Source organism: Lissotriton helveticus, chromosome 7, assembly GCF_964261635.1.
Source record: "Lissotriton helveticus chromosome 7, aLisHel1.1, whole genome shotgun sequence".
In the NCBI taxonomy this organism is placed as follows: domain Eukaryota; kingdom Metazoa; phylum Chordata; class Amphibia; order Caudata; family Salamandridae; genus Lissotriton; species Lissotriton helveticus.
The window spans coordinates 1,775,343,433-1,775,368,412 of NC_136068.1; the positions used below are offsets into that span (position 1 = coordinate 1,775,343,433).

Here is a 24,980-nt window from a genome sequence, read left to right on the forward strand (position 1 = left end):
GTATTCCTTGACCCACTTGCACCTCTATGGCGGCTGCTTCCAGCACACACACAAAAACCTAACACTACTTGTGTGTGACCCTAGACTTCTTGGAGCCTTGAAAGGATAAGGGAGGAACTCTCCAGAACCGGATATGGGGGTGGCATAAATATTTTCCTCACTTTAAAGGCTGGCATCAGGTCCAAATATTGTGCTCTCAGACCAACTCTTCAGTACACTCCTGAACTTGCGGAGGACATCAGAATTACTACCTTGTACTCCAGAGTACTGTCCTTTTGCTTGAGGCCTGCTTTGTACCCTAGAGGACAATCCTACTGCTACCACTGGACTGCCCTTCTGTTTGACACCCACCTTGCTCCCTAGAGGACTGCCCTGATGCTCGAGCACAAGACTACAAGAATGACTCAAAGGGCTAGTTGGCCAGCCTCTTGTGTGAGCTACAAGGACATAAGTTCCAGAGACCTTGGCATCTGGTGGATTGTGTCACAACCTCCCAGTTGCTGCACATCCAGACCTACACCCTTAGAAGTGGCAATAAATGTGCTCCTCCTGCCTAACCCTAAAAGTTGTCAGAAGAACCGACAGAAGATCCGGGCCTACCTGCTAGCCAAAACCACCCAAGTAACACTGTTGATCGCCCTGATTTTGCATTTTTTATTTATTAAAATTTACTCTATGTTGTTAAATTGGTGTGGGATTTTTCTTGTATTGTGTTTTCACTTCATTATTATTTCAGTGCTGCATAAATTCTCAACACAGTGCCGCTAAGTTAAGACTGACTGCTTTTGTGCTAAGCTACCAGAGGGGTAAGCATAGTTAATTTAGTGACTCTTGGGGTTCACAGTGACATGAACTGTGGTTGTTGCTTGAGCAGGGTTTACACTCCCTTAACCTAACTTCTTACATTCACATTGCTCTTTCAGGGGTTGCCAGCCTCCGTTGCTTTTCCTGCAAGGATTTTAATGATGGAGGATGTGCAGCAGACCGTATTAAGATGGAGGAGTGTACCGCGCCACGGAACATCTGTCTGGAGGCCATCACTATTGTAACCATAGGTAGGGTAACCATAATAATTTTCAAGTTCCCTCTACCAATAGTGACTCGCATATGCTGTCAGAACTATCTGATATGTTTTCTACTGTCTTCTCCTAAATCTGTGCAATAATGGACCTAATGCTGGAAACTGTGTATGACCTGAATTCTTCAAATGTAGCTAAAACACAATCTATTTGTATAATTCTTGTATGTCAGCATAGCTAGGCTAAAAATATCTTGGGGGCAAATTATCACCTAAAAAATACTGAGCTTCAAAATATCTAGAGAGTAAGTAAAAATAAGTAAGTATAAATTTACTATCTTTACTCAAAATCTTAGCACATTTGTGAGTTCAGATGTGGACACTGGTTCAGAGGATAGGAACAGGTGTGACAACCGTAGCAGGGATCAACAACAGTTCCCATTTGTAATTGACGAGCTGCGTTTTTTACGCCTGGACAGGACTCAAAATACCACACAACGACTGCAACGAAAAAGAAAAGAGCACCAAGGAGGCATAAGGCCCGACAGGGCGGGAATGGAACTACGATCTGGAGCCAGGTGAAAGAACCTTTCCAAAGCGACTAATGGGTGATCCAGCAACAATAATTAATTTGTCTAATCTGAGTCTCACAGGAAGAAGAAACCCAAATACTATCACTGGGTTTATCATACTGTACAGGACAAATTTTAATTATGCCCAAACCCGCATTGACTTCTACAAGTTTGTCAGGAGGCTGAAGCTTAAAAAGTGTTTCTCCAATAGAAAAGAGCAATTTGGGAAGATACAGGCAGATGCAGACGGAACTCTGGATCAAGAAGTTGGTGATCTGGAGTTATTACCTGATTTAAATCAACTCGAGCAGGAATGTGAGGGACTGCCAATACCTGGGACTTTGAGTGAAACTGCTGGTGCTTTTGGTTTAGATATTTATAAAAGTATTAAAACCATGTTCAAGCCAAAATCATTCTTTACTCCCAATTCCCCAAAGGATGCAATTGATGTTTTTTCTGAATTTATAATTAATGATTTAAAAGAGTTATCAATAACTTCCTGTAAGACCCTAATGAAAAGTGGTAGTCAATATGATAAGAAATACTCCATGCCTGTTGTGAAGATAAGAAATAGAAAAGAGATAGTAGTGCGACAATAGGACAAAGTAGGCAACGTGGTCCTTCGACCATTTGATTTGTATAATGAGGAAGCCAAGACACAACTGAGGGACAATCAATGCTACCTAAAAGTACCACACAGCAATTTTAACAGAGGTGAAAAACAAATACTTGAAAGATCTTGCTAGATGGTGAGGTTTGGGCATGCTATCTCAGGGCGAATACCTGTTTTTGAACGTAGAAAATCCAGTCACACAAGTTTTTACCTTATTCCAAAGGATCATAAAAATAAAGTGACCCCACCTGGTAGGCCCATAATTTCTGTCTATTTGAACCCATCTCCAGGTACTTGGATTATTTTCTTCAGGAGTTCGTTAATAACTTCCTGTGTATATCCAAGATACTAGAGCCTTTTTGAATAAGATCAGTAATGTGGTGTGAAAGGATTCTTATCTTCTAACTAAACTAGACGTGACAAGCCTTTATACGAGCATGGGCTATGGGCCTTGCAGCATTTCTTGAATACACAACCAATTTCAATATATCAGCACTGAATGTTGATAGAAATGTGTAGACTATGTCTGAACAACAACTATTTTAAGTTTGGTAGTGACACATTTAAGCAGATGCAAGGCAACGGCAATGGGCACCTGCTTTGCACCCATCTATGCTAATTTGCATATGGGCTGGTGGGAGGAGCAGCTGCTCAAAGTTGAACATGCTAGAGAATGGAAAAAGAATATTACAGTATATTGGAATCAGCACAACAATTTTTATTTTTAATAGAGCAGTTTCAGATAATACAAAATACATGATTCATACTCCGGTAATATAAAAATACATATGAAAGAGATATCAGGTTACAGCAGTAAACATTAGTAAAGATTAAGATCGAAGTCAATTAATAGTATTGTTATAAAAACATTACATTTTCTCTCATATAAGTTATCAAAGCATAACAATCTACATAATCAATCATCACAGAGCATTCCTTATATCATTACTCCAGACGGTAATTGGAGACCAAATTTGGCATCCACGTATTCTAGACTTTTTACCCCTGCATAAATGGCTTTTTCTTGGTTATAAATTCCTAAAAAGCGGGTTAACCACATTTGAAACATAGGAGGATCAACTTCCTTTCACTGGGCTGAAATTATAATCTGATACAGCGTCGTACCCAGTAATAAACATGATTCCTCCTCCTTATTATGCCCAAGAGTATTATCATAGCCTACTAGATAAAGTGTTGTTGATACCGACACTTTATGACCAAAGACTTCCTCCCAATAATCAGATATAATTTTTTTAAATAGGTCTAGTTTGGAACATTCAGAGAGAATATGTATTAGGTTTGCGGGACCCAAACCGCATCTTGGACATTCATCATTTGTTCTTTTGCCCTAGGTATATAACTTAGCTGGCGTGTAGTATAAGTTATATATGGTTTTGTAAAGTTGCGATTTTAGATTAGATGCTAAAAATAATTTAGACGATAGCAATATTGACATGTCAATATCCACATTGGAATTATCGAGTTTGCCCTCCCAAGCACTCTCAACATGTTCCAGATCGTCTCGTTGTTTCTCGATTAGTAGGTCATAAATAGTACCTATCCTAGTAGACCGTTTCCCTATAAGCTCAAAGAAGGGGATGCTTTCCAGCGTAATTCTAGGAATAACTTGATTAAGAACAGTATTCACCTGTATATATTTAAGAAAATCACTACTAAGCACAGAAAATTTTGTTTGCAAATTCAGAAATCCAGTACTTGGTTCCTGACCAAGAAAATCACCCACTATAGCAATCCGCATGCGTTCCCATTTTTTGGCAGTTCTATCATTGATTTGAATTGGTAAAACAGAAGAGTGCCACAATGGGGTATACTTATTAAATTTTGATATTACTAGATGTTTGGAGGACTTTTTCCAAATATTGTATGCACTATGGATGATCTTAAATTTTACTTTCTTAAAGTAAGACGGCTCCAATTGTCTTAGAAGCAGCCCTCTGGCTTTGTCCCCAATTGCTAATTCATATATTGACGGTATCTCCCCATCTTGTATGATTCCAGTTGGTATTTTTGGGTTGAATAATGGTGTAATTTGCTGGAGAAGAGATGCCCAGAGATATAACATCATATTAGGGATCGTCAATCCTCCCTTGGGCTGTGGTAATGATAGGTATGACAGAGCCCTTCTTATTTTACCTTACTTCCAAATAAATTGGACATGTGTGAGTAAATAGTTTTAATAATATTATCATCAACCATCAGGGGGATAGCGCGAAATAGATATAATATCCTAGGAAGGATGTTAATTTTATAAAAATTCCCCCTGCCAATGATTGATAGGTGGAGACTATTTACCCTTATGAGATCCTTTTTAATGGTCTTCATTAGGGGTTCGTAGTTGAGCTTGTTGATAGTTTCTACCTTGGGGGAGATACAAACTCCGAGATAGATAGCATTATCCACCTTCTTTGGATTTTCATAAGAAATATTCTCTTTGCACAAAACCATTGAATAGTAACCAAAAGTCTGAGTGATTCGCTCGATTTCCTGAATTGCCTCAGCAGGGTTAGGTGTTAATACTGCCACATCATCGGCATATGCCAGTATCTTGGTTTCATAGATACCCACCGTAATGGGTTCTATTGTACGGGATGCAATTAATTTTAAAATTAATGGATTAATAAACAAGGCAAACAAAATCGGCGAGCATGGACAGCCCTGCCTTGTGCCTCTTTGTACATTAATTAATCCCGATTCTATGCCCATTACACAGAGTCTAGCCCTAGGGTCTGAGTACATTGCCTTGATTGATTTGGCAAACCCTGGTCCAAAGTTATTCATTTCAAGGACTTCCCATAGGAACTTCCAAGAGACTCGGTCGAAAGCCTTCTCGGCATTGAGTAGGATCATCGACATCTGGCCCCCCGTCACACTCATGATGTCGAAAAGAGAGATGGCCCTACGAGTGTGATCTGTAGTACCCTTTCCAGGGATAAAGCCGTCCTGCCACGGGGAGACCAGATGTTCGATGACCCCACCGAGCCGATTGGCGAGAATCTTGGCATAAACTTTGAATCGGAATTAATTAACGAGATTGGACGATATGAGGAAGGATATTCCGGAGGCTTTCCTTTTTTAGGAAAAATAACTATATTTGTTTGCTTCCACGTCTCAGGTGGAATGCCACTCCATTGTATCCCAAGGAATAAATCTAATATATATGGCGATATTTGCGCTTCAAGAATTTTATATAAATATAATGGGATTTTGTCCGGGCCGGCAGCTTTCCCATAGGCGAGTCCCGACAGTGCTATTTGTAACTCAGTAATCGAGATTTCCTTTCCTAGATCTTCTCTAGTAGCTTCATCGATAATCCGACCATCCCTGTCTCAGTTAACCATGCGCTTAGAAATTCTTTAATATCGCTTGGATCGGTTTCATCCTCATTTTGATATAGTTTTTGATAATATTGTCAAAAAGCTTCTGTGATACCAGCAGGTGTTGTATGTTTCTGACCATTAAAATCGATAGAGGCAATCGCATTATAAGACTGCTTCTGGCGGGTGCGTAGTGCCAACTGTTTTCCGACCCTCTCCCCATTTTCATAGATTTTATTTTGATTTGTCTGGAAAGTGTCAGCTGCTCGTTGAGTGAGACCACTATTAAGTTCGGTTTTAAGAACTAACATTTTACGCAAGGTGTTTCCACCATCTTCCCCTCACAATATTTGAGTGGCATGTTGTTCCTCCAGTTTAGCTAACTCATGCAGACGTTAGATGGTTAAAATTATCTTGTATTTTATTACGCTTGGCTACGAAGCCAATAGTCTCTCCCCTCAATGCTGCTTTAAAACAGTCCCAGACCATCACTCTCGAGGCACTGTATTGATTATAATCAAAAAATTCCTGAGACCAGTCAGTTATATGCTGTATATACTCTCTGTTGGCCAGTAATTTCCCGTCAAATGACCACTGAGTACGAGGTCTATTAAAATTAGCTATGTTAAGTGTGAGAATCAGCGAGTTATGGTCCGAGATTGTTTTTGGACATTTATCTATTTCTACATATATGGAATATTCCGTAGTTGTCATTACATAATCGATCCTCACATATTTATTGTGGGGGTAAGAAAAATAAGTATACCCCGGAACATTTTAATGTTTATGATTCCAAATATCTATTAAGTCATAACTATCCATAAATTGCTTACCTGCTCTAAAAACTTTAGGCTTGCGACCAGTATTTGTGTGCTGTGTCTGTCTGTCCCTTACCGAACCCAAGGATACATTGAAATCCCCACACAGGATTAGTGTCTTAGACCAAGAAGCCAGCTCCAGTTGCAATTCTTCAAATATCTGAGGATCGTCCTGGTTGGAACCGTACAGGGAACAGATGGTAATGCCCAGCTCTAGCTCTACTATGACCCATCTACCCAGAGGATCAGCCAACCTACGCTTAGCTTGCCCAAGAAATGTTTCAGCTAAAATGGCCACTCCTCGTGTTTTAGAGGTTTGTGTTGTTAGCACAAGCACACTATACCCAGGGATTCTTAGCAACTCCTTCTCATCCACCGGTAGACGGGTCTCTTGGAGACAGAGCACATCATAAGAGTTCTGCCGGATTATCTCACATAAGCGAGCCGTTTTCCCTTTATCATTCAGCCCAGCAATATTCCAGGAACATAGTTTTAATCTCCCCATTGAAGTTTTTTAAATGAGATACCAATAATACTAAACCTAATTGCTTTCTTTTTAGGATCTGACATCAGGATTTGTGCTCTGCAAATGTTTAAATTTTTACTTATATTTAATATTATAGAACTTGTACATCTGAGGTTGCTCTTTTTTACGCTTTCTCTCCCAACTTCTCCCCCACACACTCCAACCCCCACACAATCCGCCCTCCCCTCTCGCGCCCAAAAAAAGGCATTTAGACTCCATGAGAGTCTGTTGTGATGGAAATGTGTCTCCTAACCAGTGCTTATCTTTTACCTAAGTCCATATATATTATCTCACGGGTAAACAAAAAAAGAATAAAAGAAATAAATCCACACATCTCTCTCTTTTTCTTTTCCCCCCCCTCCTTTTTCCCCATCATTCCCCCTCACTTATTTTTCATTAGAGAAATGTGTGGATATATAAGTATTAAATCTTACCGCAGTGCTACCTATTCCCCACCCCATCCATTCCCAAGTGGCAAAAACATAATTCAGCATATATTAAGAATAGTGGCCGTATTTCCATTACTGCCCCAAATTATTATCTATTTCAGACCATCAAGATATTCTTTTGCCTTAATTTCTGAAGAAAAAAAATGTGTGTTGGCCCACATAGATTACTTTTAGCCTAGCAGGATTATTAAGATATGCCTGTGCCTTCTTCTCTTGAAAATGGTTTAATCATTTGATGGAGTCTCCACCTCCTTTCAACAGTTACATGGCAAAAGTCTGGCCAGACGAAATAGGAAACTGAGTCTTTAGTACGTCGTGCTTCAGGTCTGGCTTTCTCGGAAATTGCCTGTCTGAGAAGAAAGTTTCTGAAATAGACATGGATAGCTTGAGGATAGCCCCCCGGTTTTGTTGAGGTCTTCAAGGTAAGGAGAACTCGATGTGCCCGCTGAATTTCCGTGTCCCAGTTCCAGTTGGATAGTTTGGGCAGAATATTGTGGAAAAGCTGTATCACGTACAAGCGGGCACCGTCTCACTCTGTCGCCTCTGGAATGCCTAAAACACGCAAGTTGTTTCTACGTAAGCGGTTTTCACAGTCTTCCAGTTTCCACCTTACATCGGCCAACTCAGCCTCATGAGAATCAACCCGCTCGTGGGTCGCCGCCGCCTCTGCCTCGTTGGAGACAATAGGAGACTCCACCTCGGTTATTCGGTCGTTAAAGGTGTTAACAGTTCTTGATAGTTTATGTAACACCCCCTGCACCTTGCGAAGTCTCCTCCCGATGTGCAGCAATAGCTTGAAGCACAGTATTCAAAACAGTGTCTAGTGTGGATGTAGCTTGATCTGATTGTGCTAGGTGAGTAGGATTCAATGATGTTGGATTTAGTGGGGAACTCACAGAGCCAGAAGAGTTAGCCAACTGAGTTGTTGGAGAATAGTCCCAGGTCAGTTCTACTGCTCCGTGATGGCTTTTTTTCCTCCTGAGAACAGTGTTTCGGCCTGCCCTGGTATCGTTATATTTCGTATTGTCTTCACTCTCAGTAGTAAGATCAGTCTCAGCTTCAATTTCATCTGACCAATCGACTTCATCTGAAAATGAGTAAAAATCACTGGGGTCTTTATCCGTCTCCTCCATGGCTCCTACAACAACCAGTCCAGCCGAACTGTCCATTGAATTACCTTCAGCACGCCCCATTTGAGGTATTGTAGTAGGTGCTGTAGTACCCCCATGTTCCTGTTGGCTGCTAACCCCCCACTTCCACAATTAGCTACGATCAGGATATTTGTCTGATTGCGGGGGGTATCTTCCATGCTGTTACCTATATCTAGAGGAGGAGGTGCATTTACGTCAGTCATTACAGAAGAAAGTAAAGGGGTCATACCTTCTTGATGTACTACTTAGGAAATGTCCGCATTCGCCTCTGAGTTACCATCAGCATTCCCCTTCAGTATAGCACTGCTTGCCTCTATGCTAATAGCTACTCCCCCCTCCGGAATACCGGGAGTAACTACTGTGTTTGAAACAGTCTCGGCATTAGCTACCACCCTGTCACTGCAGCATTCAGCAATCAATGCTGCACCCACTGCGATATTTTGCACAGTCGGCTCGACTATCTGGCTCTTCCCGCTGCCACCCGAAAGGAGTTTAGCTGGAGCTGGGGCTTTGCGCAGCAAATCGACCACCGAGGGGCCGGTCGTACTCCCTCTCCTTGCCGCAGCTCCACCGTGCTTGGGCGCTTTGGAGGCTAAGACAGCCTCTGCATCCAGCTCCATAGCAGCGCCTGTATCGCTGCTCTGGTTTCCGAACTGTCCGGCGAGCTCCTGCTCCCGCTGAGCCTGCCGCGCTGCTCTCGTCTTGGCAGCGGCGGCGGCCAGAGCTTCAGCATTCTTTGGGGCCATGACGTTGTGTTCGCCAATCCTCCCCACTGCATGCGGCGCCAGGTACGTTTCCTCCTTTAACCTGCTTTGGGTCTCGACTTGCGAAAACGGGCCCTTGGGTCTCACTCTCCATAGTAACCGTAGTACAGTGATACCAATTTGCGATGTTAGGAGCGTTAGCTGCCCCCTCGCTGCCTCCTTTCCAAACACGGCAGACTCAGTCCCCATCGCCACCAATTCACACCTTGTTTCTTGCCTCTCTGACAGTTAGAAATTACCCCTATATTTTTCTGGGAGAATACTGGCTCTAAAAGAAGTAAAAGTGGCGTATAACACTGCGGTCCATCAACGTTGTTTAACCTGCATTTCTAGCTTAGAAGCACTGGTCGGGTCGTACAGCTCATCGGTCTCTCACACCGCCGCCATCTTGCACGATTGAACTCCCAGCACAACAATTTGCCCAGGAAATAAAGAATATACCATTGAATCTAAGATTCACAGGCACAATCAGCAGGTCTCAAGTCTCCTTGCTTGATCGAGAAGTATATGTAAAAGAAAAAGCATTACACACCCGCATGTTTAGGAAACCTACGGCCGGCAATTCCATTCTGTACGCCAAGAAATTGAAGATGAGCATACACTATGAAGGGCACCTTAGAATGAAACGCAATTGTGGTGAGGTATCAGCTCTGACAGAAGCCCAGGAATGCTTGACCAAGAGATTCATCCAAAGAGGCTACAGCACACAATTCTTAGACCAAGAACTACGCAAAGTAAACAAAATCGATAAGGAGGCCTTACTTCGACCTAATGAATCAAACAGTGTCAAAAAGGAGACTACCAGTGAGCAAATAAGGATGGTTACTGGATACAGTGCTTACCATTCAAGGGTTAGAGACTGTTTGAGTAAGCGCTGGTATCTGGTGAAGAGGAACCCCATTTTGACTGCGATGATGCCACGCAGACCATTGATCACTTTTAAAATGCTAGGTCTATGAGGCAAGACCTGGTCAATAGCAGTCCAGAAATTGGTAAAATGGAGGGGTGGTTAAAAGCAAGCCCTGGCTTTCATAAATGCCTTAAATGCAAGGCCTAAAAAATTGCACACAATGAGAAGCAGGTAGCATCACCTCTAATGAAAAGCAATTGGAAAATCAGAAGTTTTTTGAACTGCAGGAGTGAATTTGTAGTATATATTTTGCAGTGCACTTCCCCTAAACTATACATGGGCAGCACCATGCATATAATATAGTGCATGTTCGGATACTGCAGCAGCAGCACTTAAGGACAGTAAAAAACAATCATAAAAATTATCCAATTGCACGCCAAATTAATGAAGGTTTTATTCTTTCACCTGAGTAGTAGGTGATCATTATGTCTAGAATAATTAGCACTTGCACTTATGAGAAGACAATCCCATCCTTGTAGACAGTAAGAGAGTAACCTTTATGAAAGCACTTGCACTTTAATGTTCATCAGGATGAACATATTCAGCACTTGCACTTTCGAGAGGTTTCTCACTCCCGTTGAAGAAACATCAATTATGAGAGTAAGTTCTATTTTTTTTTTTTTTATATATTTTTATTGCAGATTCGTGGGGAATACAGGCTTACATTTCAATATCACGACATTCCGTGGTGACCATCATCAGAGGACGTAGAGAACATAACACAGCCGTTCAGCCCACAACCCAGAGGTCGGGTGGCGGTAGCCACACAATGTCTAGAAGAAATGAAATCAGGAGAAAGAAAGCCTGGAAAATCTCCGTCCTCAGGCAGTTACCTGAACCATTATCTGCTTTTCTCCATCCCCACACTCATCCAGCCCAACAAGTGTACTGCTACAAAACCCCCAGTTTCCCGCCCTCCGCCCCCGTCAGTGTTGCTGCTGGTGTGGGCTTTATGCCAATATATACATTCATGATCTAACGAGATCTGGGCATCAGTATATCTAGTTGTGTCTCATGAAACCCTCATGTGATTACTCATCGCCAATCTCATCCTCTAGCAAATGATCTTTCAGCGCTTGCACCAGCCGTTCCCATGCACTCTCCATCTCCATGCTCTTCTCATTGGATGTCCTAGTGGCCTGCTGAAACCTGACCGTACTCTCTCCCTGGGCCCATTTCAGTAATTCGTTCGTCCACCTCCTACTGGACGGGCCCTCTTTCGACTTCCAGTGCCAGGTGATTTCCCTCTGTGCTAATATGAGCCCCAAGTCAATAAATTTACTAGTGATCTTTGTTTTAGCCGTGTGGGGGAACCAAAGCAGTAAACAGGTGGCCATATCAAACTCCAGTTGGCGCTCAGTGATTGCCTGAAGCAGCTCCCCTACCTCGGACCAATAAGTTCCCAACTGCGGGCAGCTCCACAACATATGATCTAACTCTACAGCAGGCGCCAAGCATCTAGGGCATACAGCGCCAAGGACCTGGAAGTGTCTCCTAATCTTCCCCGGGGTAAGGTATGCTCTATGCACCACAAAAAAGTGTACCAGCTGAAACCGGGCATTTCTGCTCCCCTTCCACGTCCTCCATAGTATGTGGCCCCACACCGTGTCTGGTATCAGCTTACCAAGGCTGCCCTCCCATTTCAACTTTAAGACCGTAAGTGGTTCCAAGCCCTCGACCAACATCCGGGAGTGGAGACAAGTGATCGCCTTATAAGTGCCCGCTGCCATCACCACATATTGGCAGGCTGCAGTCGTGCCAGGCTCTACCTGTCCCATCTGCCAGTGTTTACGGATCGCCGTCGTCACAGCCGCATGAAGGAGAAAACCCCCATCCGGGACACCAAAGAGGTCCTGCACCACCCGGAAAGGCAACAATTCGCCATCGGCATAAAGGTCGCCCACCATGTGGAGACCCAGCTCCTCCCAATCCAGGAGCGGGGACCAGTCCCCACCATGCGGCAGTGCCGTCAACATACCCAACGGGATTTCAGGAGCGTATGGGTGGGCTACCCCTACTCGCCTCTGGCTCCTGTTCCAGCACAAACGTAGGGTACGTTCCTCCAGCGTCAGAGCGCGCAACTCGAGTCTCTGCTGCATCACTATATAAGATAGTACATGTCTTTGCACCCCCTCCCCTCCGGCTTGGGCAGGGCCTCTGAAAACTCTTGCCACGTTCTGAGTGAGGATCTGCAATTGCGCCGCCAAATAGTAGAGCTCAAAATTAGGTACCGCCAGGCCACCTTCTGCTCTTGGCCTCTGGAGCGTGGTCAGAGCCACACGGCGTCGGCCATGTCCCCACAGGAAGTCTACTGTCATGGTGCGTAACTCCCTAAAGACCCTCTGTGGGATCCACAGCGGCAGCGTGCGAAAATAATAAAGCAGCCTGGGCAAGGACACCATCTTCAGCAGCGCCGCCCTGCCTTGTATCGAAAGGGGAAGGGTCGCCCAGAATGCCATACAGCCTCTCAAGGCCCGTATACAATGCCCCACATTCCCGTCCAGCAGGTTATCGACACCGTGGTAAATGCGGACCCCCATATAGGTGAAGCACGAAGGTTCCCAGATAATGTTCCGGGCCAGCTGTGGTCGGGGCACGTCCTCCCGCAACGGAAAGAGGCAGGTCTTGCTCCAGTTCACCCGAAGGCCGGATAGCCTCCCAAAAAGCGACAACAACTCAGTCGCCCCATCCAGGGCCACAGCCGTGTCTTCTAAGAACACCAGCAAGTCATCCGCATAGAGTGAGTTGTACTGTGGGGACCCTCCACTCAACACTCCGGCATAGGCCCTTCCTGTTCTGGCCCGGGCTGCCAAAGGTTCCATAGCCAATGCGAACAACAGCGGGGAAAGAGAGCATCCCTGCCTCGTGCCTCTCCCCACTGGATAGTCAGAAGAGATCACCGAGCCCAGCCGCACCCTGGCAGACGCCGAGGAATAAAGGACTTTCGTCCATCGTCCAAAGTGTTCACCCAGACCGTATTTCTCCAGCACTTTGTCGAGATAGCTCCACTCCAAGCTATCAAAAGCTTTCTCGATATCTACAGACAATACTGCTGGCATCTGGTCCGAGTCCCATGAACTATCTAAGACGCGCACAAGGCGGCGGATGTTGATCGATGTATTTCTGGTCGGGATAAACCCAGCCTGATCGGGATGGACCAGCGTGGTCATGTGGGGCAAGAGTCTAGTAGCCAGAATGTGGCTCAGTATTTTATAGTCCACCGTTAGCATGGACAATGGCCTATAGGAGGTCACTTCGACGTCCTCCTTACCCGGCTTTAAGAGTGGAATTATTAGAGCCTCTCTCATCGACTGAGGTAAGTATCCCAGTTCGATCGCCTCGGCATACACCACCAGCAGTCTAGGCGCCAGGACATCCACATAGTGAGCATAAAATTCCACTGGAAGGCCATCCACACCCGGCGTTTTATTCCGGGCCATCTGCTTGATCGCACCCCTTATTTCAGGAAGCGTTATTGCACTACCTAGATCCTTAGCACTATCCTCATCCAGTGTCGGGAGTTGGATCTCCGCAAGATAATCCTCTATCTCGGGGATCCCCACCTCCAGCTGGCTACTATAAAGAGTCTTGTAGTAATTGAGAAAGTGGGAAAGAACCGCCGTTTGGGAGTAGACCATCCCACCCGACTCATCACGTATACTCAGGATCGGGCAGCCCCTGGGAATTGGGTTGGCCAATTTCGCCAGCAGCGTCCCCACTTTATCACCCTCCACATGAGCTTTTGTCAGGTATGATCGGTAGTCATAACTCCTCAGACGTTCAGTCTCCACAGCCATTCGTTCCCTCGCCTCTAACAATTGTGGGTGCAGGGCCGGATGTTCCGGTCGCCGGCGTTCTAGGTCCCGCAGTGCCCCCTCCGCCTTGCCCACGTCAGCTAGAAGGCTCGTCCGTACACCGGAGTACTTTCCTATGCACAGTCCTCTGACCACCACCTTGAACGCGTCCCATTCTAAAGCCCTGGTGGTGGCGGTCCTATCGTTAACGGCAAAATAGCCCTCGATACCCGCTCGGAGGTCAGAACTAAAAGCCCCATCTTCCAAAGTTTCGGGCCTCAACCTCCAAGTGGGAATCACGGTTCGAACACGTTGCCATTTGATGTGCACCAACTGGGGGTTGTGATCAGATATGGTCCTGGTCAAGTACTCCGAATGTGACACCATGGCTGCTATTGTAGTGTTACAGAGGATCGAGTCGATCCGAACATGCAACTCATGGAGTGCAGAAAAGTGGGAGTAGTCCCTATCAGTAGGGTGTTGTCCTCTCCAAACATCTATGAGTCCCCATTGATCCTGCCACGCCCTCTTCTGTGTAGCTAGTCTATGGACCGGGGAGGAATGTAATGGTGGGTGTGACCTATCCAGTAGTGGGTCTGCAATTTAGTTAAAGTCGCCCCCTAATAGGACCTGTCCCGCCAGGAAATGTGCTAGAGAACCGGACAATTTATCAAAAAAGCGGGCTTGCTCCGAGTTAGGGGCATAAACACTGCAAAGTACCACATCCCTACCATATAACCTGCCCTCCACCGCCACAAATCGTCCCTCCGGATCTATGACCTGGTTCGTAGCCTGGAAGGGAACTCCAGCCCGCACCCATACCAAGACCCCCCTGGCAAATGCAGAGTATGCTGTGCCAAACACTTGGCCACGCCATCTTTTCTGCAAGGCATTGCATTCCGACTTGGTGAGATGGGTCTCCTGAAGCAGGGCAATCTGGACGCCACGTCGCACCAAGTATGCATGTACCTTATGGCGCCTTGCCATAGTCTGCAAGCCACGTACGTTCCATGTTAGACATTTCAAATCAGGTGAAGTCCCCATTATGATCATCTTCCAGCACCTCAAGCATACCAGTCATCCCGCCCACACGCAAACAGCACTGACCCCCAAGCACAACACCCCATACAACTCCCTCAGCCCTCCCCCCCAGAACAGGACCCAATAACGCATCAGTCCCCATCCAAACCCCCTTAACAACACACACAATCCTAATCTGTGGTAGTCACCACAGTAAGCCTTAAGGGCAATAAGAGGCGGGTCTGGGCCAACGGGCGGCATGCGCCGCTTTCACTCCAAGTCCGACATCCCGTATAAAAGTGTGTCACCTGAAGTCCAGCACCAATGGATACTCAGGATATCTGCTGCAGCAGGGCCAAGTCCCAGTAAATCCAGCTCCAAAAGGTTCATTCCCCGAGGATCTCGTCCGCCGTCTGAGGCGTGACCACAGGGCCTCCCGCACTGTCCAAATCAGAAAGTTCCGGACCCGACTTCTCCTCCGCTTCCTCAGAGTCCGACCCCATTGCCGATCCACTTTTCTGGGAGCCTGTGATCACCGCTGTCACTGCCAGAGCTCCTCGCTTGTCGGCGGCCATTAGATCAGTTTGTTGTTTCAGCAGCGCCCTATTGCACCTGCGGATTCTCTGTGATTTTCGCACCTGGACCGGCTTCGGCCGTTCCCACTCTGCCCTCCCTCTGCGGTCTGTACCAGCTCTGTATGTTTCCAGCCACGTCCGGGCCTCCTCCTGAGTGAGGAAGAAATGCGTAGTTCCGTCCATGATAACCCTCAATTTGGCCGGGAAGAGCAGAGAGTACTGAATCCCTTCTTCACGTAGTTCTTTTTTCACCGATAGGTAGGAGGCCCTTTGCCTCTGAACGTCTTGAGCAAAGTCCGGGAAGATCGTAACCATACTATTCTCCACCTGGAAGGGTCCCGCCGAGCGAGCTCTCTGAATCAACAGGTCCCTATCCTTAAAATGCAGCACTCTGGCCACCACCGGTCTAGGAGGTCCACCCTGCAGAGGCGGCCTGGCCGGGACCCGGTGGGCTCTCTCCAAGGTGAAGAAGGGAGAAAGGCCTTCCGGAGCAACCACAGTCTTGAACCAGTTCTCCAAATACTCCACCATGTCCCCCCCTTCGGATTTTTCAGGAAGGCCCACCACTCGGACGTTGTTGCGCCGATTGCGGCTTTCGGCATCCTCGGCCTTCCGTTCCAGGACCTCCAGGCGGGACAGCACATCCTTTAGCCTATGTTCCGCCGTGACCACAGCTGGCTTCAGGTCTTGGAGGGACAGCTCAGTGTCCTTAACCCTGTCCACCAGTTTGGCATGGTCCGCTTTCAGGAGCCCCAGTCCCGTCGCCACCTGTGCTATGTCCTGGTGTAACGACTCCTTTGTCGAGGTTATAGCCTTCAGGATATCATCGAGGCATTTATTGAGCCGCTGTTCCTGTGTTGAGTCCGTGGGAGACCCATGGGCCCCTTGGTCATCGTCCCGGCCCATCTCACAGTCGGGCTGCTGCTTCGGCTTCAGCACCTCCACCACCGCGGCCCTCGAAGCCTTCCGTTCTTCCGCCGCGACGTCACCGTGGCCCCTTCGGGGGACCCGGGCCTCTGGGTGCCGGTACTCGCTCAGGGGTCCCTCCACTAAGGGTGTGTCGTCAATTACCACGCCCGGAGCTACTCCATAGAGCAAAGCGCCCCGCAGATGGCGAGGCGGACACTGTGCACCTCCAAATGCGTCACCTCACCGGCCGCCATCTTAGGCCTCCAACACGGACCGAAATGCCCACAGCAGCGCCGCCAGCAGGGGGGTCCCCCACCATCCGCTCGTTGGTGTACACCTCCAGAATTAAAGTGCGCCACGGTCTGGGTCCGAATCTCGACCTGGTGCCCCCTCTCAGTCACGGCCCGGGCCATCGAGTCAGAGTTTCCCTGTGCTGCCGGGGACCGCCGCCATTTTGTCGTCACCACCGGGCTCCCGATCAGCTCAGTCGAATGTCGTCGCCCAGCGGACCCCTCCTCCGACTCAGAACTGGTCGCAACAGCTGCCCCAGATGTTCTAACGTCCGGTGCTGTGTTGCAGGCAACGACCAGGAGAATTTTCAGGAGAATAACCGGGATCGGACGCGGAGCTACCAGCTCACGCCGCCATCCCCGTCGGCGTCCAAGCCACGCCCCTTGAGAGAGTAAGTTCTATGAGGACACTTTAGAATTTTACCTTGAGTACTGAGGCACTTGCACTTTACTTATTTATACAGATGCAAGCCATCTTACATGAGGGATGTATTGATGTTTTCGGGATGTGCCGGTGTAGAAGGAATTAGATGCGTATATTTGTGCACAGAGTGGACCAAATTGTATTTATTTAAAATTCAGTGCAAATGAACTGTGAACCCCGATTTTATGTACAGATAGACATGTACAGAAAATTACGGCGTGAGCTATATTTGGTGAGGGGGAAGAGATACCCTCTAATGAAATAAGGTTTATCCATATTTGTATCTAAGTTTATACTTATTTTCATATAATTGTACTTTTTACTACTGCCAATAAGAACAGTTAGCACTTGCACTTCCTTTAAAATCGAGGGGGCCAAGAAGAGAAGCCTCCCTTTCGTGTGATGTTGATTCCCTAAAATAGGTGATTTATAATGAATTATAATTGTAATCATATGTTGATCAAAATGAAAGCAGACCCCAGACAATGTTAAAAATGTGTTATAATATCTGTCACAATTGTGAAAAGGTGTATAATGGCAATACTGCTCGTGAGGGGCGCACAATGTTGAGTCTGTTTTCTATGTTGATGAGAAGCAAGTAACATGTGATCCAGAGACCTGTATTTTTAATTGTGGATTGATGATGACTTTTGTTGTGTGAACAAGGCAGGAAGTGCCGAAACATGTTACAGCGTTAATAATAAACGAGGAACATATTGTAAATCTTTCTCCTAAGTCGGTGTCCGTTTCGTATTGAGGAAAATTGAGTTGGAGTTCATATATATATTTATTTCTCTTCATTCCTCTCCATGCAAACCACCGAAGCCAACCAACCAGCATACGAGACGATGCAAAAAAACAGCAGCACTGCAGAGGTATCCAAAAAATCCTTTTAGTTTAATTTTATATCACCATCGGGTGCGCACATGAAACCAACGAATTTCAGCTGTAGCCTTCCACAGAGTCATGGAATTTCCAATGCGCAGAAAGTATTTTTAAAGGAACAATCCCCTTTAGCTGATCACCATTAAAAGTGATGGCTAGACTGCTGCATTTCATAAAAAAAGGCACATTTTCCCTTTCATATTGCTTTCTAACATAGCATCAATTCATTATATTTTTTGTTTTGTTTTTATTTTTAATATATATTTGATCCTTTTTTGGCTTTAATTTTCTCATTTGAGAAATGTTGGTAAAGTACCCAAAAATCCACAATAGGCCATGAACTGGTCAAACAATAAAAAAACATTTTACAAAAGGATATTCGGAAATATTGGGAAATGCATCTGTCAGAGAGAGGAATATTAACGAAAAAGATAAAACATGCAGTGGAAATCAAAGTTAGTAGAAAAGAAGGAGGGGTGTTGTATACATAAAATCCCTTTGTACAGATCTTTTTCTTGAAGCAATCTATTCTATTCAAAGAGGACGTATAATCTATATATAAGAGATATAAATCAATCAAAGTGCAAATGCGATTAAATGCATTTCTTTACACTGACATATCATAATTCATTGTGACATTAGAGTGCAAATGCTTGGGAGGATGGTTTAAGTTCTGTGTAATCTTCACGTTACATTTCAAATTTTACTAGAGTGCAATTCAATTGTAAACATATTCTCTCATATATGCAAAAATCACATACAGTAATATACCTTCAAAAGAGAAAGCTAAAAAGGAGAAGATACAATAGAATATAAACCATTCGTAAAATTTTAACCTTATAAAATCTCTCTAAAAAGGGATACATCTATTAAGATTGCATTCTCAAATATAATAAAGTGCATTTCTTTACACTGACATGTCATAATTGCTTACACAAATAAAGTTCAAATTCTTAGGAAGATGATTTGAGGTTCCGTGCAATTTCTATTGTAAATCAAATAAAGTGCACTTCATTTGATAAAACATATTTTCTCATATGTGCAAAAATTGCATACAGTTCTATATCTTCAAAAGAAAATAAAAGAATTAAGAGGAGGAAAGATAAAATAATATGAATGATTATAAAGACATTCCTCAGAATTTTAACCTTATAAACCCCCCCTTAAAAGATGTACCTTAGAACCTTATTTAATAAAGTTTAGAAACATGATTCTTCTATAATTAATTATCTAAATATTTGTCATTTGCAGCTGTATGAAAAGATATTTCCTACACAAAGATACCTTCATATAATCTCTTATTTTCCTGTTGTATAGATTGACAATCTCTTTTTTTCTACGAAGACACACAACTACCTTCTTGTATTACTATAAGGTTTCCCATGTTTATCACTTTAAATGCCAGTTAATATACCATTGGAGATTGGACATCAGAATTTCATATCAAAGAATAATTCACAGATCCAAATTCTATTCTAATAAAAGCCCTCAATTTTTAAAATTGCAAATCAGGAGTTACAAATGAATATACAACTCCACATCTGTGTTTAGTCCATGAGTAGTCTCAGTACCCATAAATATTATCCTTTTTTATTCCTCTCTGTGGAGTTTTAACTCTCTATTTCCTTCTCAAGGCTTTTTGAAATATGCTTCACACCATAATAATTCATGTTATCTGTTTTTCTCACACGTACCTGCGAGATGTGCTTTATAATGACAAATTGAAGAGCATGATTTTTTATCGCTCGTAGATGTTGCAGAATACGGAGATAGAGTTCATTAATAGCGCAACCCATGTATTTCACACCACATGTGCCTTCTAGCTGATGTGCCGCAAAATCTGTTTCACATGTAATCCATTCTCATATTCACTTCATCTTTAAATATATTGTTTTATTTTCTGCTTTAATACATTCTTGAGCACATGCCTTGCATTTGGGGTATTTCTATAAACCCTCCTTTTTTTTTGTAATTAACCAATTTACAGAGCTACTTCTAATCATACTGTCAGGTGTCATGTAGCTTCTTGTGAGGCGGTCCCCTAGGGCTGCTTATTTTCTGTAAGTAATGGTAGGAGATTCAGGAAGTAAACTTTAAAAGTTCATTATCCATCTTTAAAAGATTCCTAATATATTCTAATAATTATCTTAATTTCTTATTCGATACATCATAAACAGTGATATATCTAGTAATTTGTGTCTCATCATCAGATGTAGCCGATTTGGATTTTTTTTTACCTGTAATGTTTCTCATTTTTTGATTCTGGCACTCTGAAAGGGCATCCCTCAGGACCATATCTGGACACCCTTTTTTTGGAAATCTGTCATACTTTTCCTTATCTATCGGTTAAATTCGGACTCCTCTGAGCAACTCCGTCTTGCTCTCAGAAATTCCCCATTTGCCACTATTTGCATGCAATATGCTGCTGGTGCTAATGGGTTTTCTATACAGTTTAGTACAAATGTTGTCTCCTTCTATATTAACTCTACTATACAAATAATTGATCTCCTTTTCCTGAATGTCAAAAGTGAATTGCAAAGTTTGTCCATTGTGAGTCAGAGATCGAAAAAACATTCCAAATCTGATTTTTCACCCTCCCGAATCAAAAAAAGATTGTCTATAAAACAAACCCACAAAATTAGTTGTTCCATGTTTACTTTGTTTTTCTCACTCCGTGCTGTTTCAGCTTCCCACCATCCCATTAGTAGGTTAGTATACGTAGGCACAAACAATGTGACCATTGCAGTTCAATGCACCTGTAAAAGATATTTGTTGTTTGGATGTTTGAATGTTCTAAAAGATGGTGCAGGTCGGAAAGAAGTACCTACACACTTCTATCCAATCTGCATGTTCAATTGAAGTATATAAAGAGACTACATTCACTGTAACCATATAGTAGCTGGGCTTCCATGGCAGATCATTGATTCGGTTTGGAAAATCCCATAGGTATTATATAATATTTTGCACATATAGAAATAAAAGTATATCAATGAACCTTGATGTATTTTTAAGCAAAGAACCTAATAAACTAACAATAGGTCTTCCTGGAGGATCTGTCTTGATTTATGTATTTTAGGAAGGAAGTAGATTCTGGGCATTATAGAATGAGTTGTTCTTAAATATTTTATATTCTTCCACATCTAAAAGATCCGTATAATGCTGTTCATTTAACAACAGATATAAGGTTGACATATGTTCTTCACTGGGGTCACCAGGTAGTTTTATATGATGATCTCTGTTGTTTAACTGCCTGTTGGCTTCTGCCGTGTATTTCTCATGGGTGAGAATCACAATATTGCCTCCTTTGTCACTTGATTTTATTTTTAAACTTTCATCTTGTTGTATATCTATTAATGCTTCCTATTCTTTATTCCTCATGTTATTCTGAGAGTTCATTCTATTATTTATTCCTTTTGACACCATTTTAGTTTATCCTTCCACCCTAACTTCCTAAAATAGGTAAATTGTGTTTCCAGCAGTAAACTAGGGGCAGAATTTTGATTTTAACTTACAACCACTCTCTGTTGCTAAGTCTGTGGAGACTACAAAATGCTTGCATAATGCTAAATCAGACATATTATTTATTATTTGTCCATCAATCCCAGAGGCTTCCCAAGCTAGTTAAGGCCCGTAAAGGATCAAATTCCCTAGCCATTATCACTGATAATGTGAGTTTCACCTCCTCTTTCTTTGGATTTTCTTCTTTTTGAGCATAGAATTTCTTTAACTTGATTTTTCTAGTAAATTTGTAAACAATCAATTCTAGTATTCAGAAGGTTAAACCCAGAGTTGTGGCACAAAGTTACTCCTTTATTTAGTAGTCGCATATGATGTTCATTTATATATTTGAGGAAAGATTAATGATTAAATTATTTTCTTTTTTCTTGATTATTGCTTTTTGTTTTGTGCTCCTCAACCTCTTTTTGTTCCCCTTTGATCTTGTTTGGGGGATCTTCTTGTTCCTTATTCAATTCCCCTCTTTTACTGCATGCCACTCCAATCTATGACACTCCACTGTACCCTATTATATTGTATGACACTTCACTGTACGCTACTCCTCCCCACTCCAGTGTATTGCACTCCACTCTATGCTATTTCATTCTATGCCATTCAATTAGATCTCACTCTACATCACTACACTGTATGCTATTACACTCTACCCCAAGCCACTGTACACCACTCCAGTCTACTCAGCTATAGATTATTACATTGCATGCCACTCCACTGTACAACACTCTGTTCTACGCAACTTCACTCTACGCTACTACATTGCATGCAACTCCACTCTACACCTCTTTAATGTATGCCACTTCGCTATATGCTACTCTGATATATGTTATTCCACTCTATGTCATTCCACTGTAAGCAACTCCACTTTATGCTATTCCACCTAAATGCTACTCCACTGTATGCTACTCCACTCTACGCCACTCCAGTGTATGCTAATCCACTTTACCCCACTCCATTCTACGCTATTGCATTGGATGCCACTTCACTGTATGTCACTCCACTATATGTATGTATGTATGTATTTGGCATTTATTAGGCGCATGTATCACCCGTAGGTCTCACAGCGCAGGCAGGTATGAGAAAGGGATTCACTACATTACATTCTACCCCATTCCAGTGTGCTCCACTCCAGTCTACACCACTTCACTGTATGCCACTGCACTGCATGCTACTCTACTACACGTTATTACAGTCTACGCCACTCTACTGTACACAACTCTACATTGTTCCACTGTATGCCACTCCACTCTTTTCCACAACAGTGTACACCACTGAACTCTGTGCCACTCCATGCTACGCTGGTTGATTGGATGCCACTCCACTCTATGCTATTTCACTCTACCCCACTCTCCTGTGTACTACTCCAGTCCACACCATGACACTGTACACCACTCCATGCTATTCTACTCTAATCCATTCCACTCTACACTATTCTACTCCACTATATGCCACTCCGCTGTACTCAACTCTTTGCTATTACACTGTCTGCCACTCCACTGTACGCTATTACACTGTACTCAACTTCAATATTTGCCCCTCCACTGTGTGGTATTCCACTCTACCTCACTCCACTGTATGCCACTCCATTGTATACTGTACCCCACCCCACAATGCACCACTCCAGTCTAAACCACTTCAATGTACTTGACTATATTGTCCCTACTAAGCTATACACTATTACACTATACCTCACTCCGCTGTCATCTACTGCACTATATGCTATTCCCCTGTGCACCACTCTAGTCTATGCTACTCCACCATACACTATTCACCTTTATGCAAACCCACTGTACACTATTCCATTCTACGCCACTCCAGTGTACTCTCCTCCACTCTATATAACTCCACTCTACAAAACTCTACTTTTTGCCACTCTACCAGAGGTAGAGAAGGCTAATACAGTCACCACCCCATGATGTTAATTATAAAGGGCTTTTTGTTTGGAGACTACGGATGTGTCTTCTGTTTTTGTCTTTTGGGGTCAGGAGGCCCCTTTCACTATTTCCGTAATCCCTGTCTACTTTCCTCAAAAATATGGACTCAGGTCTAGGAGGTGCCTGTAAGGTGCCCCCCTTTCCAGGAGATGTCCATCATGTATATGATTCACTGAGTAAGATACCCAGTGGGTACCTCATTCCAAGCGATGCTAATTACCTGTCCCAGTTGTCACGGGGCATTAACATGACAAAAATCCTACAAAGAATCTTTACAGGCTCTTTTTCCAGCATCACCTAAGCAAGTGCCCCTTTTTAGGTCAAGCGTAAGCCAGCGTGCAAGCGCTGCTCTGCAAAGATCTGTGGTGGTCCAGTACCTGTTATTAGGTCTCGGCTAGGCAGCACATGCGCTGTCTCTTCGAGAGATGCTGTATACAGTATTGTGGGGGAAGCTCTGCACACTTTCTGCCCATGTTTTTGATTGGCTCAAATCAGAAATGCTGCATTCTGATTGGTTGCCGGCGTATTAGTCCCGCCTCCTTACTGCCATGACTTCATGTGTATCCTTCCATGTCTATCAGCCCCTTTACTTCAGCATATCTTATGTTCCCCTGCCTCCCCCTGTTCCATCCCGCAGTTTGTGACTTCTCTGGCCACCATCACCCGCATTTCTGTTTACAATGCAATAGGAGTCGTGTAAATACGAGTCCTATTGCATTTGTAAATGCTTGTTTTTTCCTATATTTGGCTGCCTGCATTCTCACTCTATTTTGCCTGACCTGTCCAGAAGCATCGGGCGCATGCATACCAAAAGTCTGCTTCTGCCTCTTGTTCCGTTTTATCATCTAACTCACTTTTGCCCCCCTCTTCACAAGATCAAGCGAGTTGCTGTCTCTGAGCATGTTTGCTTGATTAGTGTCTCGTGTTTGGGCAAATGCGACAGAAGACACTAAAACCGCCTCGATAACAATCACACACTTAGGGGCTCATTAGGATTGCGGTTTTTCCTCATCCTCTGGGCCGGCGGAATCCACCGCCGGCCCGGAGGATGCGGAAAAACCGCAGCGGACCGACCAAAGACCCACCGCCACATTAGGATGGCTGGTGGGTCCTGGTTTCCGTCCGCAGCTTTTCCGCCGCGGTTGGCTTACAACCGCGGCGGAAAAGCTGTAATATGGTGACGGTGTCTCTCAGACACCGTCCACCATATTAGGATGCACTGAAAGAAATGCTTTTACACGGCGGATATTCCGCCGTGTAAAAGCATACGGTGCTTCACTGCGGGGGCCCGTTGCGGGCCCCCTGGGTGAAGGGGGGTAGGGGGTGCACACGGGGGGTACCTATGGTACCCCCCTGCATATGTATGCAGCAAGCGGCAGGCACCGCGCGGTGCCTGCTGCTTGCTGCATACATATGCAATGTATGCTTTTTTAACATTGTGGCGGGTGCAGCTTGAAGCTGCACCCGCCGCAATGTTAAATAT

At 44.2% G+C, this 24,980-nt stretch overlaps 1 protein-coding gene across 1 annotated transcript in view; it reads left to right on the plus strand.

The window, feature by feature from the left end:
• Positions 1–24,980, plus strand: part of LOC144770765 (ly6/PLAUR domain-containing protein 3-like) — a 345,345-nt gene that overhangs the window by 123,455 nt on the left and 196,910 nt on the right. The window contains exon 2 of the mRNA XM_078655514.1: positions 924–1,055. Within this exon, the coding sequence (XP_078511640.1) occupies positions 924–1,055 (132 nt within the window). The remainder of the gene's footprint in view (positions 1–923; positions 1,056–24,980) is intronic.